Genomic DNA, 14,549 nt, shown 5'->3' with positions numbered 1-14,549 from the left:
AATGTGAATTGATATACCTGAAGGAAGGGGAAAGATTTGTCCTGTATCTCAGGTGTGCACAGCATGATACTGTCTTGCAGTAGGAAGTTATGGGATAGACTGCCCTCATGAGAAATTTCCCACCTAACCTCCCAGCTAGAGGGCAGAATGGTTGGGAATTTTCTGGCAAATGCTTTTTTGTTTTTGTTTTGTTTTTTTGGGTGGCGGGGGCCATAAAAAGGAGTGTTGATTGAACTGATCTTGTTTATGGAAAAGTGTCGGTTTTGATGAATCCCCTAATTTAAATTTTTGGTAAAAAAAAAGTTCTGAAAAACTGTCAGAAAGTCCTGGTTGGCTATTTCTAAAACAGAAACAATTTGATTCAGAACAGCTTTCATTTTAAATGTTATGTAAAACATTTTTCAAAATCAAAATGTTGATTGACTGATCCAATATTTCCACACCACTTTAGGTTTTTAATGCTTGTCCATTTGAGATCTTCATTTTTTCAGTCCCAATTCAGGATAGGAAATACTGTGTAGCCTCAAAACAAAAACCATTTCCTACCCAGCTTTTGTCGGATGGCAGCTTATGCCGTGCAGCACTAATTTGTCATGCAAACACACACGGTACCTTCCTAGAATTCTGCCAGTGCCTTTCAGGGCTAATATAGAGCTCTCACTTGTAGTACAAGCTGACACTGGATTTCACCTCAGCAGTCATGTACATATGGAATTTAAACCAACAAAGGGATTTTTTAAAAGGTGAATTTTCCTTTTTCAGAAAGATTTCAGGTATAACATCCATTAGGCCTCATAAACTTGCAGGATAGGTTTTCACATCTGTTTTTCCTCATCTAACATATTTATTTTGATTACTGCAAACTACCTCAACAAATGAGAAACAAAAAAAAAAAAAAACAAAGCAGCATAAAACCCAAAAACCACTGATCTTCAGGCTAACTGTTTATGGATGGAAGATAGAGGAAAAGAAGAAAACACCACAAATATCAGGATCAAGTTCGAATTTCCTGATCTGAGGAAACAACATCGCACACACACGCACACCCACACAATCCAAAAGCAAAACCAAAACCTACAGAAAAGAAAGCAAAAAAGACTAAGTTATAAATATACAGAAACCCTTCTAACAGTTGATGCACAAATCTGTATTTAAGAGTTTAAAGAGCATTCTGATTTGACTGGAACATCAAGCACCCAGCAGCTCCTATTGATTTCAGGGGGAACTAGCTGGCACGCAGCACTTTTGGAAAAACAAAACAAAAACTTTTTACTTACATATACACCTAAAATTGGACTGAGAAGACTAACATTAGAGGGCCCCCAGCTTGGACAAAATTCTCATACATATCAAGACACCAGGTTGCCATTCCTACAACTTGTACTATTCCACCCTGTGTAAAGTGGACATTGTGAAACACTGCAACCTTCTAAAACAAGAAGCCCTGTGGCACCTTGTAGACTAACAGATATTTTGGAACGAAAGCTTTCATGGGGAAAGATCGCCTTTGTCAGGTGCACGAGTGGCCTGCAAGGCCAAACTCCATTGATTTTCAACGAGACTTAACTTCCTGCGTGTCCCCTTCTGTTTGCACAAGACTTTGGCTTTAAGCTTGGGTGCTTTTGACAAAGTGGGTCTTTGCTCACAAAAGCATATACTCCAAAATACCTGTTTGTCTAAAAGATGCCACAGGACTTCTCGTTGTTTTTGAAGATACAGACTAACTCGGCTACGTCTCTGATACTACAGCCTTCTGCAGCTCATCAGCAGCTGGCTACAATACATACCTGTTTCTCGAATACAACCAGAGTGAAAGCCATAAGCATTGTCAACTTCTTTCCCCAGCGACGCTCATGTAGGAGTACTCCCCCTTCTACCTCCACTTACCGCACTACTGTTTTGAATCTCTAAAATAATGTGACAAGTTAATGATGCCACAATTATCTAAATGTTTAACAGACATGTTATCTAAGTGAATCAGATTGAGATTCCATCCCACTGACAATAAACATCAATGGTAGAGCAGAAAGTGATAGGCAAATTATCGCAAACCCTGCAATTTCAATGCTATTAAATTTGGAGGAATAACAGCCCTGAGGCCTTAAACTCCGAATAAAATAGAGCCTTGTGTTTGTCCAACTATTAAATCAAAATGCTACCAACATTGCATGAGCACCACCGACATGATTTATAGCTTTTCTAGCTTCACTTGCACACTTGTTTTATTAAATCCCTTCTATTATGTGTGCACTGATGTTCGATGTCACCACGAAGGAGCTTATTTCTGCTGCAAGAATGCAAGGGGTGAAAACCAACAGTTCAGAGTCAGGTTTAGAAAAGAGAAGGCAGGTTGAAACTGGACACCAACTTCACCTTAGAAAGAGTGGAGTAATTGCATTCGCTGTTAGGACTCATGTCGTTTAATGTATTTATCAATGCTCTGGCTTGCGTGAGGTGAGTAGCAAAGTGGTAACATTCATAGGTAAAATAATTTTGGTGAAATGATATGGGCAAATGTCAAAGAGCCTCAGTGAGTTGGATGCTTCGGCATCATTTTCCAAGTGCGACTTCTGCACCTGCAAAGCTATATTCTATTGACTTTCAATGAGACTCAGGTTCCTGAGCGTCTCCTTCTGTTTGCACAAGACTGTGGCTTTAAGCTTGGGCGCTTTTGAAAACGTTACCCCTCTGTCTAAAGCACAGACGACTAAACATCTCCATCTGATCCGGGTGCTGTAATTCCAGCTTGTGTGCATCTATCCGTGCTGGCTGCACTCAAGCTAGCACCTAAAAATTGCTGCGTGGGCTAAGCACACACCCAAGGAGTCAGGTGGGACTGTACATGGGGCAACGGGCTTGAGCAGCTGCCTCTGCCACCATGGACACATTGCTGCCTTTAGGCATTAGCTCCAGCTCAAATATAGATACACCGTGAGGAAGTGCAGAAGGTCCTACCCAATCTAGGACCAAAAGAAGCATGATAGCCCATGAAATCCAGTGTCAACAAAGGCAAGGTAATGCATTTTTGGCAAGAATCATTTGAATTACTCGTCCACATGAGCAGCTGGATTCTCCATCCCTTGAGGTTTTTAAGTCCCGGCTTGACAAGATGCTGGCTGGGATGACTTTATGGGGGTTGATCCTGCTGGAAGCATGGGGCTGGACGAGATGACCTCCTGAGGTCCCTTCCAGCCCTGTGATTCTATGATTCTGTGATTCTGTTTTAAATAGAATGCAAGTACTCTGTGAAAGAGATCTGGATGTCTATGTGGCCAGCTCAGCGAGAATTACACCTCCTCTCAAGTGGCAGTTGAGGAAGCACACATCTTCTTTGGAGGTATGAGGAATACATACAAAGTATTATAGCACCGCGGCAGAAAGAAATTTTACGTCCTCACCTGGAACGTCGTGTAAAGAGATTTGGACCCTACTTAGAAAAAAGGTCTAGCAGAAACAAAGGGGACAGAGGATGAGAGTGCTTAAAGCCCTGGAAATGTTCTGTATGAAACATTGAAAAAAATGGGATTTAGTTCAAAGTGAATGCGTTAGAGGGGACATGGCAGAACTATAGACAATTAAGAAAGCAGCTCATGTCAGTGAGAGTCACTCAACTGTTCCATTCATATCCCACCTGCAAGCCACCATTCCAGCAAATGGCTCAAGCTGGGGCATGAGGTTATGCCTAGGAAAGAGACCCGGGCCGCGCAGGAATGGGACAGCTGTAACTCTCTGACACGGTGTCTGCTTTCCTGACAGCTCTCGAGTGACCCCGACGTTTGTTGCAACGTTTTCGTAGCCACGTATGAAGTAGAGGACGGAGAGACTTGCTGGGCCCCTGGGCAAGGTGTGAGGGGGTGGCTTCTGGACCTTGGAAGAGGTAGAGTGGGGTTGGGGGCAGCCAGCCCTCAGCAGCCACCCCTCCCCCACCCTCAGCAGCCCTCAGAGTGTCCTGGAGCACACTGCACTGCCCCTCCCCTCCAGCCAGCCCCGAGAGCCGCTGGGTGCACAGCTCACGGCACATCAGGGCTCATTTCAAGGGCCCAGGGCTCTCGGCTCTGCCACTGCTGTAGTAGCTGTCTGGGAGCTCCGGGCCCTTCTGAATTTCCAGGCCCTGGGTCAGTTCCCATCCACCTTCCTTTTTACTGGAACAATAGGATCATTGACAATTGCTAAAGGATTTTCATTGGAGGTCTGAATGCAGCAGTCATCCTAGTTCAGCTCTCACCACCACAGGCTGAACAACTCAGGGCCAGGACCAAGAAACCGCCCTGGCCCATCCTAAATATACCAGAAGAGTGACGTGCCTTGCCGAGGCAGTCGTCGCCTAACAGGGACCAGCAGCATTGAGCACACAAACCAAAAAATGAGCTGCTCGCCACGACAGAGGTGATGGCGTATGCTAAGAAAACAAATTCTATATTGGGCATAAAACATGCCTGGGTAATTACGGTGTGAAACGAGGTCAAAAGTAAATCTGTGCTCGCATGGATTTGCAGCCCAAATATAAGCACACGATGCTGGTTATGCAGCGTTTCTGCATCTGTAGCTCTCTCATGTTAAACACGTTGGCACGTTCATGGAAATTCTAGACAAATCACCTCTGATATTTATAAAAGTCAGCAGCTATTATATTTTAGAGTCAGCAGCTCCAACGAGTTGCCAGAACCCCATGCTTGGGAACACGCGTGCCGTTTTTAAAGTTTTGTTCATTTTCCTTTCAATTCTCGAACACTAATGCCTAATTTTCCATATCTTCCCAGAGGCTTCACCTGCTTTGTAGACAAGCCAGAACAGTTGCTACTTCTTCTGTTAGTGTAGGATCCGGGCCAAGTAAAGTGAACACCCAGAAAGAACTTTGCAGTCTTGAATCAACTAAGCTGTGCAGAATGAACAGAACTTTCTAATTTTAAACGTGTAAAACAGTAAAAAAAAGAGAAAAACAAATCACCCTGTATCCAAAACAGAAGCTTCACTTTTCTGTCTTTAAAAATTGAGGGGGTTGGTTTGATTGTAGTCAGCTTGATTTAAGTTTAAGACATGTTAGTTTAGCATGCTGCCTCCTTTCTCTAGGAAGTAGTGAGTAACTTGAAAGTATGCTGAATAAAGTCACTTTCCCATTTTTAGTTGTTTCATCACAAAGCTGTCCACACACTTATGTGGGAATTCAGCAGATTCCTTTATCTTATCCACACCCTTCATAAAATTCTTTTCTTCACATTTAGGAGAAGAGCGATGCAGCAGCATCAATATTTGATGTACTTTGTTCAAAAAGTGTCAAAACTAACCACCAAACTGGTGTCCGAGTCTGTCCCCGTCTCAAAAAATGACATTTGTGAACAAGTTAGATCAGCCTGCCCTGGCTACTCTTCTTGTTTCTCATTTCTCTAGACAGAATTACAGTAGCATCCTTGCAACGAGCTGCCACAGAAGCCTCAAGAAGTAATTCAATCTTGCTGCACCTCTGCAAAAGGAAGGTCTTTCACTACACTTGCCAAATAATTACCTGACGAGGAAAAGAAGGAACAGAAGAAATCTTTTCTGCATAAGTTACTTGCAAATCAAGTCTCCTTAGCACAGCCCTTATAATTCACATTTTTGTAACAGGGCAGCACTATTCAAGAGCTGATCAACAACAGGAAGCTATCAATTTCTTGGTGAGTGTGGGTTCCTTTGCCATAAAGCCCATTTCTGATGTGTAACTGAGACGCCTATGTTTACATCTTGAGGAGGTGATGATAAACCTGTTTAACTGGGTCCCTGTGACCCGGGAGTCCTATATTTGTTCCACCAGGCTCAGTTTTCATGTCACCATTTGAGCTTTGGCAGGAACGTAGGAGCTCTCTTTGGCAGTCTTGAACATTCCAGTCTCAGGGCTTTAAATCAAATATCCTTAATCAGCTCACATTTTTCAAGGTTATTAGTGAAACCTAGTAGCTGCCCTGTTTTAATTTTATTTTGATGGGACATGTTGAGCTTCAGCCATCATTAAATACCATCTGAAACCACACATTCCTAATGCTGCAGCTTCTTGGCCCTGATTTTCAGAAGGTGCTGATCAACCACAAATTCTCATTTATTTCACTGGAAATACAGGGGGTTCTAAAAATGAACAAAAACTCTAAGCCATGAATGGCTGATAAAAGACACTTAATCCTTATTCCACTAACCCATGTGCAAAGTTTATTTCTTTGACTCCAAAGTCTCCTTTCTACCAGGGAAAGTCTTTGGTCTCTCCTAGACAAAGCAAGAGGAGAGTGTCTCATTTTTAAGCTCAACAGAACTGTCCTTACAAGCCACAACCCTGTCCCCAAAACAGTTTCTTCACCTTCAGTTAGCAGGGCAGGTCAAGGATTCAGACAAGAAGGTACAGCTTGAACCTCTCTCATCCAGCACCCTCGGGACCTGACCAGAGCCAGGTAAGAGACTCTGCCAGATGATGGGAGGTCAATATTTTCTAGCACATTACCACGGCTTCCACTGGGCTCTTAGAAGACACTTGGGGGTAAATTACAGCTAAACAACAGCACAGAACACTGAGAGCCAGGACTAGTGGCTGTAAACAAACTTTATGGAACCACGGGAAACTTGGCCACACCCCTGCTAAGTGCTCGTCTTGCTAACTAAAGTCATGTCAAATTACGGAGTATGCTGGACGAGGGAGTTCCAGATTAGAGAGGTTCAGCCTTTACTGGAATCTGTCAAACAGGTCACTTCTTACAACACAGCACAATTCCAGCACAGGAACACCAGACTCATCAGGTCGGCTCAAAGGCATGGGATGGTTAGGCCAGCATTCTATCTGACAATGGTCAGTATCAGATGCTTCCAAGGAAGATGAAAGAAAACCCACAAACCACAGTACATTTTCTTCTATTCTCCAGCTGTGGCAGACAAGCTTAATGGCAAACTACCTCTGACCATTAAAACTGGAAGTCGTATGAGGGTTAAATCAAATTCTAACGACAAGTACAATAGGATACTTGGGTCTGGGGAGGCAGAGAATATTCTAACAGAGATAGCCTTCTAACAGAGCCTTCTGTCCTACCCGCGTGCAATTTTCATTTTCCCCAACCCAGCAACTGTCACAGTGTGGACCAGGTAAAAGTCTTCTCACGTTGCTAACCGAAATTCAGCTCCGTACAGCAAGCAATCAGTTCGGTATGAACGTTTGTGTGTCAGTCATCTCTACTAACCAACCAGGTCAGGACCTTGTTATGTCAGGAGCTGTACAAACATGTGGTAATATCACAGAATACAAAGTCCAGTCAGCATTTAATCCCTCCTGTTTGGGGTAGCCTGTGCATTCCAAAGCCTCTCTTCCTCTTCCTAATCCCATGTATACAATTGCTTCAACAACATAATTATTTGTAAAAACCAATCTTGATTAGTTTGGCTTTCAATAAGGAGGGTAATTATTTTAAAATTTATTAACTGCTGCTTGGCCAGTGAAGTCTCCAGATCAAATGACATGGTGAACCTATTCCTGCTCAGTGATGCAGCAATTTATGTTACTGGTTGGTCATTAAAAACTCTGGCAAAAAACCAGTGTGTTCTTCAAGCCAACCTAGTGTCCACGTGTCAAATTTCAACTGCTGAGTATAAATTAAGACATGAATCATATAGATCAGTGATAAAATACTTGCTTGTACAAAATTAAAACGTTCCTGTTTTAGTTCAGAAAGAAGTGGGTTTCCTTCCCCAACACTGCTTTTAGTTTTATGCTTTGTGTAAAGACCCTGGAACAAATTAAACACATGCTGCTACTGGAGCTGCGTAGCTGCTAACTCTTCACTGCTCCTTAACAGAAGCGATGTAGAAACTATGGTGTTTGCATGATGTGTTTGTGCTAATATACAACTCAGAGTTCCCTCTATTTGTTTATTATTACATCCACACAAAACAAAAGGGCAAAAGTGCAGCAACAAAAGGAAACGCGATTAAAGCCAACTGTTTGCACTTGGGTAGTGCTACCACCATTTTACCCACCACTAAATTATTTAGACAGAAAATAAATGGTCAAATTAACTTAGAGCGGTTGCATGTGAATTGGAAATACTGCTCTACATTCACATCCTTTGTGCAGATCAATGCATGCAACAAAGCCTTTACCACATAAGGCATGCAGCATTGCATGCCACCACTACTTGTTTTGATAGACTCTTTGGGTGTATTGTGAATTTTCAAAAAGAACCAAGCTGGAAGGGAATTAAGACAACGCTCCCATGTAAACATTACTGTTTGCTAATCTAGAGCACCACGCAACGGTTCAAAATGACTCAATGTGCACAAATGGCTCTTTCCTAGCTTTCACTTGAACATTGTGTTCTTGTTTGTGCTCAGCTTGTGCTTTGAGATAGCAGATGGATTCTGTTTTTGAAGATACAGATGAGCCAGAGACAGCAAAGATTCATATTACAACAGTCAATTTATTAACAATAAAATGAAAGCACCCTGACATGAAAACGAGAGACTTCAGAGTTATCAGTCCAGTTTCACTCAGAGGCAGGCTCAGGATACTTGGTAATAAAGCACTGAGCCTTCAGGGCTCATAGTCAAACGTGTCAATGGCTGAATTTCCAGATGACTAAGCAACCATCACCTACTTCCCATAAATGCCTGCATCTCACCATGCTCTCCATCAGCTGTAATCGCCCAATGACAAACCACAGTTTTGCCTTGGGGCCACTCTGTTCCTTTCAGAATAAACATTAAAAAATGCTAAGGGGTTCACCCCTGCATCAGCTACCTAGCAAAGGTGCAGTCAGTCTGGTAGGAACAGGAAATATAGACTTGAGATGGAAATAAAAAGACTGGCCACTGGCGGGTCAGCAAAGGAGAGAGAAAAGCCATATGCTTCTGGACTCAATCTGGGTTCATAAATCTAAATAGGAACATATGAGGAAGAGAACCTCAGCAACGATTCCCAACCGAATCACTTACACCGGAAAAGAACAAGGAGCTCCAATCTAGGAGATGTTCACAGGGACTTCTATCTCAGGTCAGGTCTACACCATGGGGCAAATGTCAACCTAAGGTACACAACTCCAGATGTGTGAATAGCATAGCTGGAATCGACGTACCTTAGAGCGAATTACATGTCGTCCCCAAAACAAGGGGAGAGGGTTGATGGCAGAAACTCTCCCCTTGCACTTCTCACTCCGGTAGAGTACTGGAGCTGATGAGAGATTGATCAGCTGTTGATTTAGCACATATTTACTAGACCTGCTTAATTGATCGCTGGGGGACTGATCTTCCCCTAAGCCTACAGAAGGCCAAAGGGTCCACTGCACTTAGAGGAAAAGAGTCCTAGCTTTGCTTTGTTGACTACAGCCCCCTGGAGAACCGGCTTCTTTTTCTTTTGGATATATATTTTAATATAGGCATCAGAATCTCTTGTCTACAATACAGGACGAGGCACTCAATTGTGCCATGGTGACAATCTATAGAGTCATGATACAAGGTAATTATTCACATAAATAGGATGACAAAGGGCACTGATCTATCAATTCAGTGTGAGAATCTTCTGAAGTGCCAAAATACTTTAGTAGCAAAAGTCCTACGGACTGTGATTCAGTCCAAGTCTTAAGTCACTCTTGAAAATAGAATGTAAGTATTTTTGAAAATTTTACTCATCTTCAAAGCTGGTGTTTTATTCCTGAGATGGTCAGATTTCCTCCAAATTGTCTCGCTGAACATTACATCAGAATCTTGGATCCATATCATAACCCAGATCAAAAACAGTCAACCAACCACTATAAAACAACCAACTTGCCAGTGTCCAATCTCAACAAAATGGAAATACATTGTTTATTAAAGAGCACAACTGAGGAAATATAACTGAGCACCAGCATTTATTTTCAACCCATGTCTGAAGCCCTAAAATGAGAACAGACTTACTAGCCAGGAAAAAAAAAAAAGTGATCTTTGTCACACATTACTGCAATGCCCTCCACACCTCTTGGTTTGTTTTTTGCTAACAGGTGAGAAAGTTCCGGAAGACATACGTTGCCGCATGTAACAAGTGCTTCCTGTCAGAGTCTACTTCTCCAGCAGTGATAACACCTCTGAGCGGCACACACTCATACCAACCCTCAACGAGAATGTCTCCATCCTTTGTTAGAGACAATGTGGGTGAGGTGAGAACTTTCATTGGACCAACTATGGTTGCTGAAAGAGACAAGCACTCCAACTTATGCAGAGCTCTTCTTCAGCCACTGACACTTGGAGTACCTTTCCCAACCCAAAGAAGAGCTCTGTGTAAGCACTAAGTTTGCCTCTTTCTCCAAGAGAAATTGGACCAATGAAAATTATTACCTCACACACTTCCTCCGTCTAATATTTTGACACCAACAACGTAACACCACCACAACATCCTTTGCTTTTCCTTTTAAAAGGACAACAATACGCTGAACAGATACCTGAGGCTTGCTAGAATAAGCAGCTATGAAGAGCAGCCTTACTCCCATTTCTCTCATTCTTCTCAACCATCTTTGAACTAGGGCACAGGGAAGAAGGGGTAACTATGCACTTAAACCATTGCAGGGGTATTGAGTCAGCTTGTAAAGCACAAGGCAGCAAGACAGAGCCAGAACAGGTCACTGTTTCCGTGAATGAGCCTTTCATAGCTGGCATACATGACCCTATAATGGATTTATCACCATAATTTTCATGCAATAGGACAACCACTCTGGGTCAGGATATGCTGTCACGGTAAAAAAGATGGAAAGCTCCCCAACTCAACTTCCAATCTCCGAGCGGTTTTAACTCCAAGGCGACAGCACCCCCAAACTCCTCTCTTAGATGCCACTGAAGCCCTTATAGATTTTTGAAAACCAAGAACCAGGCAACAATTGACTGATCATTTCACATCCAGCTTGTGCCACCACCTAGTCTTTCCTACGCTAAGGTTGCAGTTCAAAGCTGATAATGCGATCTGATTGCTCAGAACACCTTTAGCTTAGCAGGTTGACAGAAATCATCGCCCTTCGCTCGATTTTCTGTTTCCTCCAGAAAGACGTCTGAGTTTTCAGCTCTCAGATGCCGTCGGTGGTATTTAGCAGAAGGAGAAACAGCTTTCAAACTGAGGAATGGGGAATAAAACCCATTGGGTTAGTCGTATAAAATTTATTGTTCAATCAAGATTTTGTAATGAAATAGAAGAGCTCACTGCAAATCTCAGCCAAACTGCACAAGTCAGAAAGCTGGTTCTTCTAGATGTTCCCTGGAAAGGCCATGATGGTGAAAATGCAGGTGCAATATTATACAATACAAATATGCAAAAATATCGGACAGAACCGTACTGTCCCCTCACCCTCAGAGGATACTGCGGAAAGAAACCTTGGGTGCAAACTCCTAAAGAACTGTTGGTGGCTTATATTAATGGGAGATCTTAGACAATCCCATGCATTTTACCCATTTCCCTGTTTAGCCAATGTTTGCTTGTTCCCTGCAGTATGACAGCTAGAGTTTCATTCAGCTTTGTTTTCAATTTTCTCTGAAAACAAGGCATTCGGCTAAAGTTTCACTGTCTGACTTTAGACTTGAGTTAAAGGAAGGCAAAATAGTTAAAAGCACTCGCTAAGTTTGCCTGTTCCATGCCTCACCTCTTTAGTGCCCAACTGAGCCCCAGCAGCTAAAACGAAACCCAAAGCAGAGAGGGCTGTGCATAGAGAACAAAACCCCGCAGACAGGAGGAAGACAACCGAAGCTATCAAAAGGGAGTGAAATCTTTTCCTGGTAATAAAGGCAATCCTACACACTGCCTGTGTCCTGCTGTGACCTGGCTAACTGGAAATTAAGTTCCACCTCGCAAAACTGGGAATCTCTGGTCTGGCAACATCTGTGATCCAGTAGGACCATAGATGTTACTGGATCAGACAGCCCTGGGCCAGAAGGCTGTTAGGAGGAGCCCGTGATCAGCAGCCAGTACAGGGCTGGAACTAGTACTGACAAGGCTGCTGTCAGATCCAGCAGCCAGGGCTGGTGTCAGGCTCTCAGGGGCTGGGAGAGAGGTAAGGAGGCTGGAGGGGCTCGAGCTGGGGGGCAATCATGGCACAGAGTGGCGGGGGGGCTGGAGGGAAAGGACCTCCCTTTGTACGGTAAATTCAATGTTACTGGTGCCAAGGGTGCTGGAGGAGAGAGGTGTAACCTGCATTGTATTAGAGAAACATTCCTCAGTGCCCCAGAACAGCTATTTTCAGGAGAAGGGAGGCAGATGCCATTGTAAAAATAACACTCACTGGTTGGCTAAAGGAAGACGGAAACGTGGGCGGTCCAAGACAACATAGCAGTGTACTGTTGAGGCAGAGAATGAACTACAATTGGAACACGCTGGTGAAGATGGCCAAAGACAGACAGAGGTGGAGGACCTTCATTGTTGCCCTACGTGCCAGCAGTTGTAACAGGCTTTAACTAACAAACATAACACAACACATATGGGCAATATTTTCCATCTGGGACCAAGGCTAAACTTGAGGTTCCCCTGCTGAGCCATTTCATACAAGATAATGAGGTAACCTCCACCTCATGAGTACGACACCAGGGCAGGCCTAGTTCTCTATAGTTCATTCTTCAGCTTAGCAAAATTCCATTTATTATAATATTAACAAATATTAATCTTTAATTTTTACATTCATCACCTTTTGAAATTACTACAATTGTAGGACGTTATTGGGACCCGACAATAATTTAATCAGAGTTGGCATTAAGAGTCAAATCTTTCTATCCGGGCGGTTTTAGCAGAGGTGCAAATAGCTGCTTAAGGCTGTGTTCATTACAATGTGTTTCGTACACATTCCAGTGGGACACAGGGAAGTTCTCCTCCGAATTTCTTTGCCAGTTTGTAAAATTTGATTTCCACCCTGAGAATCTTTTCCCTTACTCTTTGTGCATGAGCACACGCAGTGAAATCAACATTCACCGAAAAAATGTTATCCTGCCTCTCTTATGTAGTCAACACAGGATTCTGTAAAACTCTGTGCATCCGTAGGAAACGGGGTTCCTGTTGTTCCCCTTTGAAATGATAATCTATTAGAAATGGAACGGTAAAAGACAAAGGGGACAAAAAATGGTCACTCCGCCCCAGAGCCCTCACGGAGGACTAGAAAGGCATTCTTTCTTCTCGGTAGAAAAAGCTGTAATTTTGGCTCTTGCTAGAAAAGGGCTTTGGGAAACAGTTCTGAAACAGAATGAAAAAAATTGCTTGAGAAAGGAAATCTTGCTGTGTCTGCGTGTGCACGCGCATACGCCAGAGGAGAGAGGATATGATGTACTCTACCCCTTCTGAGAGAGCAGATAAACAAACGCCTCATAAAAGTATCATTTAGTCCTCTGTCTGGCTCTCTCCAGGAGTTCTGGAAAGTTTGACTTAACTCCAGCAGGTGTCATTGTGTAGATCTAGTATGTTTAGGGGGTTATTTATTTGTTTATTATTTATTTAAAAAAAAAGTCCACATACCGGTGTGTGTCTGTCTGTGCACCTCCAAGGCATCTTCTTTAGAGAACTGTGTACCGCACTGATCACAGACAAACGCTTTGGCACCCGCTAGAGAAAGGGGGAAAAGAAACAAAGAAAGAGCACATTATGAAGATACCCAGGCACAATGGATGGCTTCTGGTGATCCAACAGAAATACAATCTGTAAACATCTCTGTCAGAGAAAATATCGCAACAGAGATCATTTAATCTACAGCAGGAAGGACACAGAGACCCAGATGACTTTAAGGTAAACTACAAGAGTCCCTGTGCCAAGTAAAACCATGTAAGAATTTCCAGAACGCTGCAATTAACGTGGATTGTGCTTGTAATGAGCCAAAGCAGAACAATTTAAACAAGTCTGTATCCAACGTTGCTCACTAAAGCAGTATTCCAATCATATTTGAGAATGCAATACAAATTATTCATGCCTGAGGACAGGACAGACCAATGTTCTGTGTGGTACCGCTTTATGTTCTGATTGTGAAAACGAGACTAATCAGGCTAATTCCCCCCAAAAGCAGGGAGGAAACTTTCACCTGTAGAACAGGAAGGATCAAGTTTTTTACAGCTAACAAGATATCCCATAGATCCCATTTTTCCAAGAGCAGTGGGTCCTTTGCAGCACCAAAATCAAAAACAAAAACAAAACCCTGTAGAACAAAACATACCGTCCTAACAGCTCAGAAAAACCAGCCTAATAATAAAATACATTATTAATCTTCCATTGCTCTTTAAAATCAAAGAGCTGCTTTCCAGCTGCTTGAGATATTTGTTTAAAAAATCATTAGGCATCAGTGACTTTCAGCAGAGTTGTAACTGATCTAATTTTAATTGGTTTCCCTCACACACTCTGCCAATTGTAGCAGTTATTACCAATATCAAAAGAAGAGAGGAAAGAAAGAAGGCAGCAACATCTGATAAGAAGGGTGGCAGAAACAACACAATTTAGTGAAAGGCACAGATATTTCTGCGACTATTAGAGAGATGTGGTATTTGTGGGAATTCTTAGAAAATTGCTATCAACATGCGCTGCATACTGCAGGTCAGAAGCTCTAGTTATAATGAGAAAAAAA

At 42.7% G+C, this 14,549-nt stretch overlaps 1 protein-coding gene across 5 annotated transcripts in view; it reads right to left on the bottom strand.

Moving 5' to 3' along the window:
• The window catches only part of ZBTB16 (zinc finger and BTB domain containing 16), a 201,538-nt gene that overhangs the window by 57,141 nt on the left and 129,848 nt on the right, over positions 1-14,549 (bottom strand). For all 5 annotated transcript variants that reach the window (XM_074977205.1, XM_074977203.1, XM_074977204.1 and 2 more), the window contains exon 4: positions 13,457-13,543. In XM_074977205.1, coding sequence (XP_074833306.1) covers positions 13,457-13,543 — 87 coding nt within the window. The remainder of the gene's footprint in view (positions 1-13,456; positions 13,544-14,549) is intronic.

Source organism: Carettochelys insculpta, chromosome 25 (assembly GCF_033958435.1).
Source record: "Carettochelys insculpta isolate YL-2023 chromosome 25, ASM3395843v1, whole genome shotgun sequence".
Taxonomy (NCBI): Eukaryota; Metazoa; Chordata; order Testudines; family Carettochelyidae; genus Carettochelys; species Carettochelys insculpta.
The sequence above is the reverse complement of the archived record's forward strand: the minus strand, read 5'-3'. Positions and strand labels throughout refer to the sequence as shown.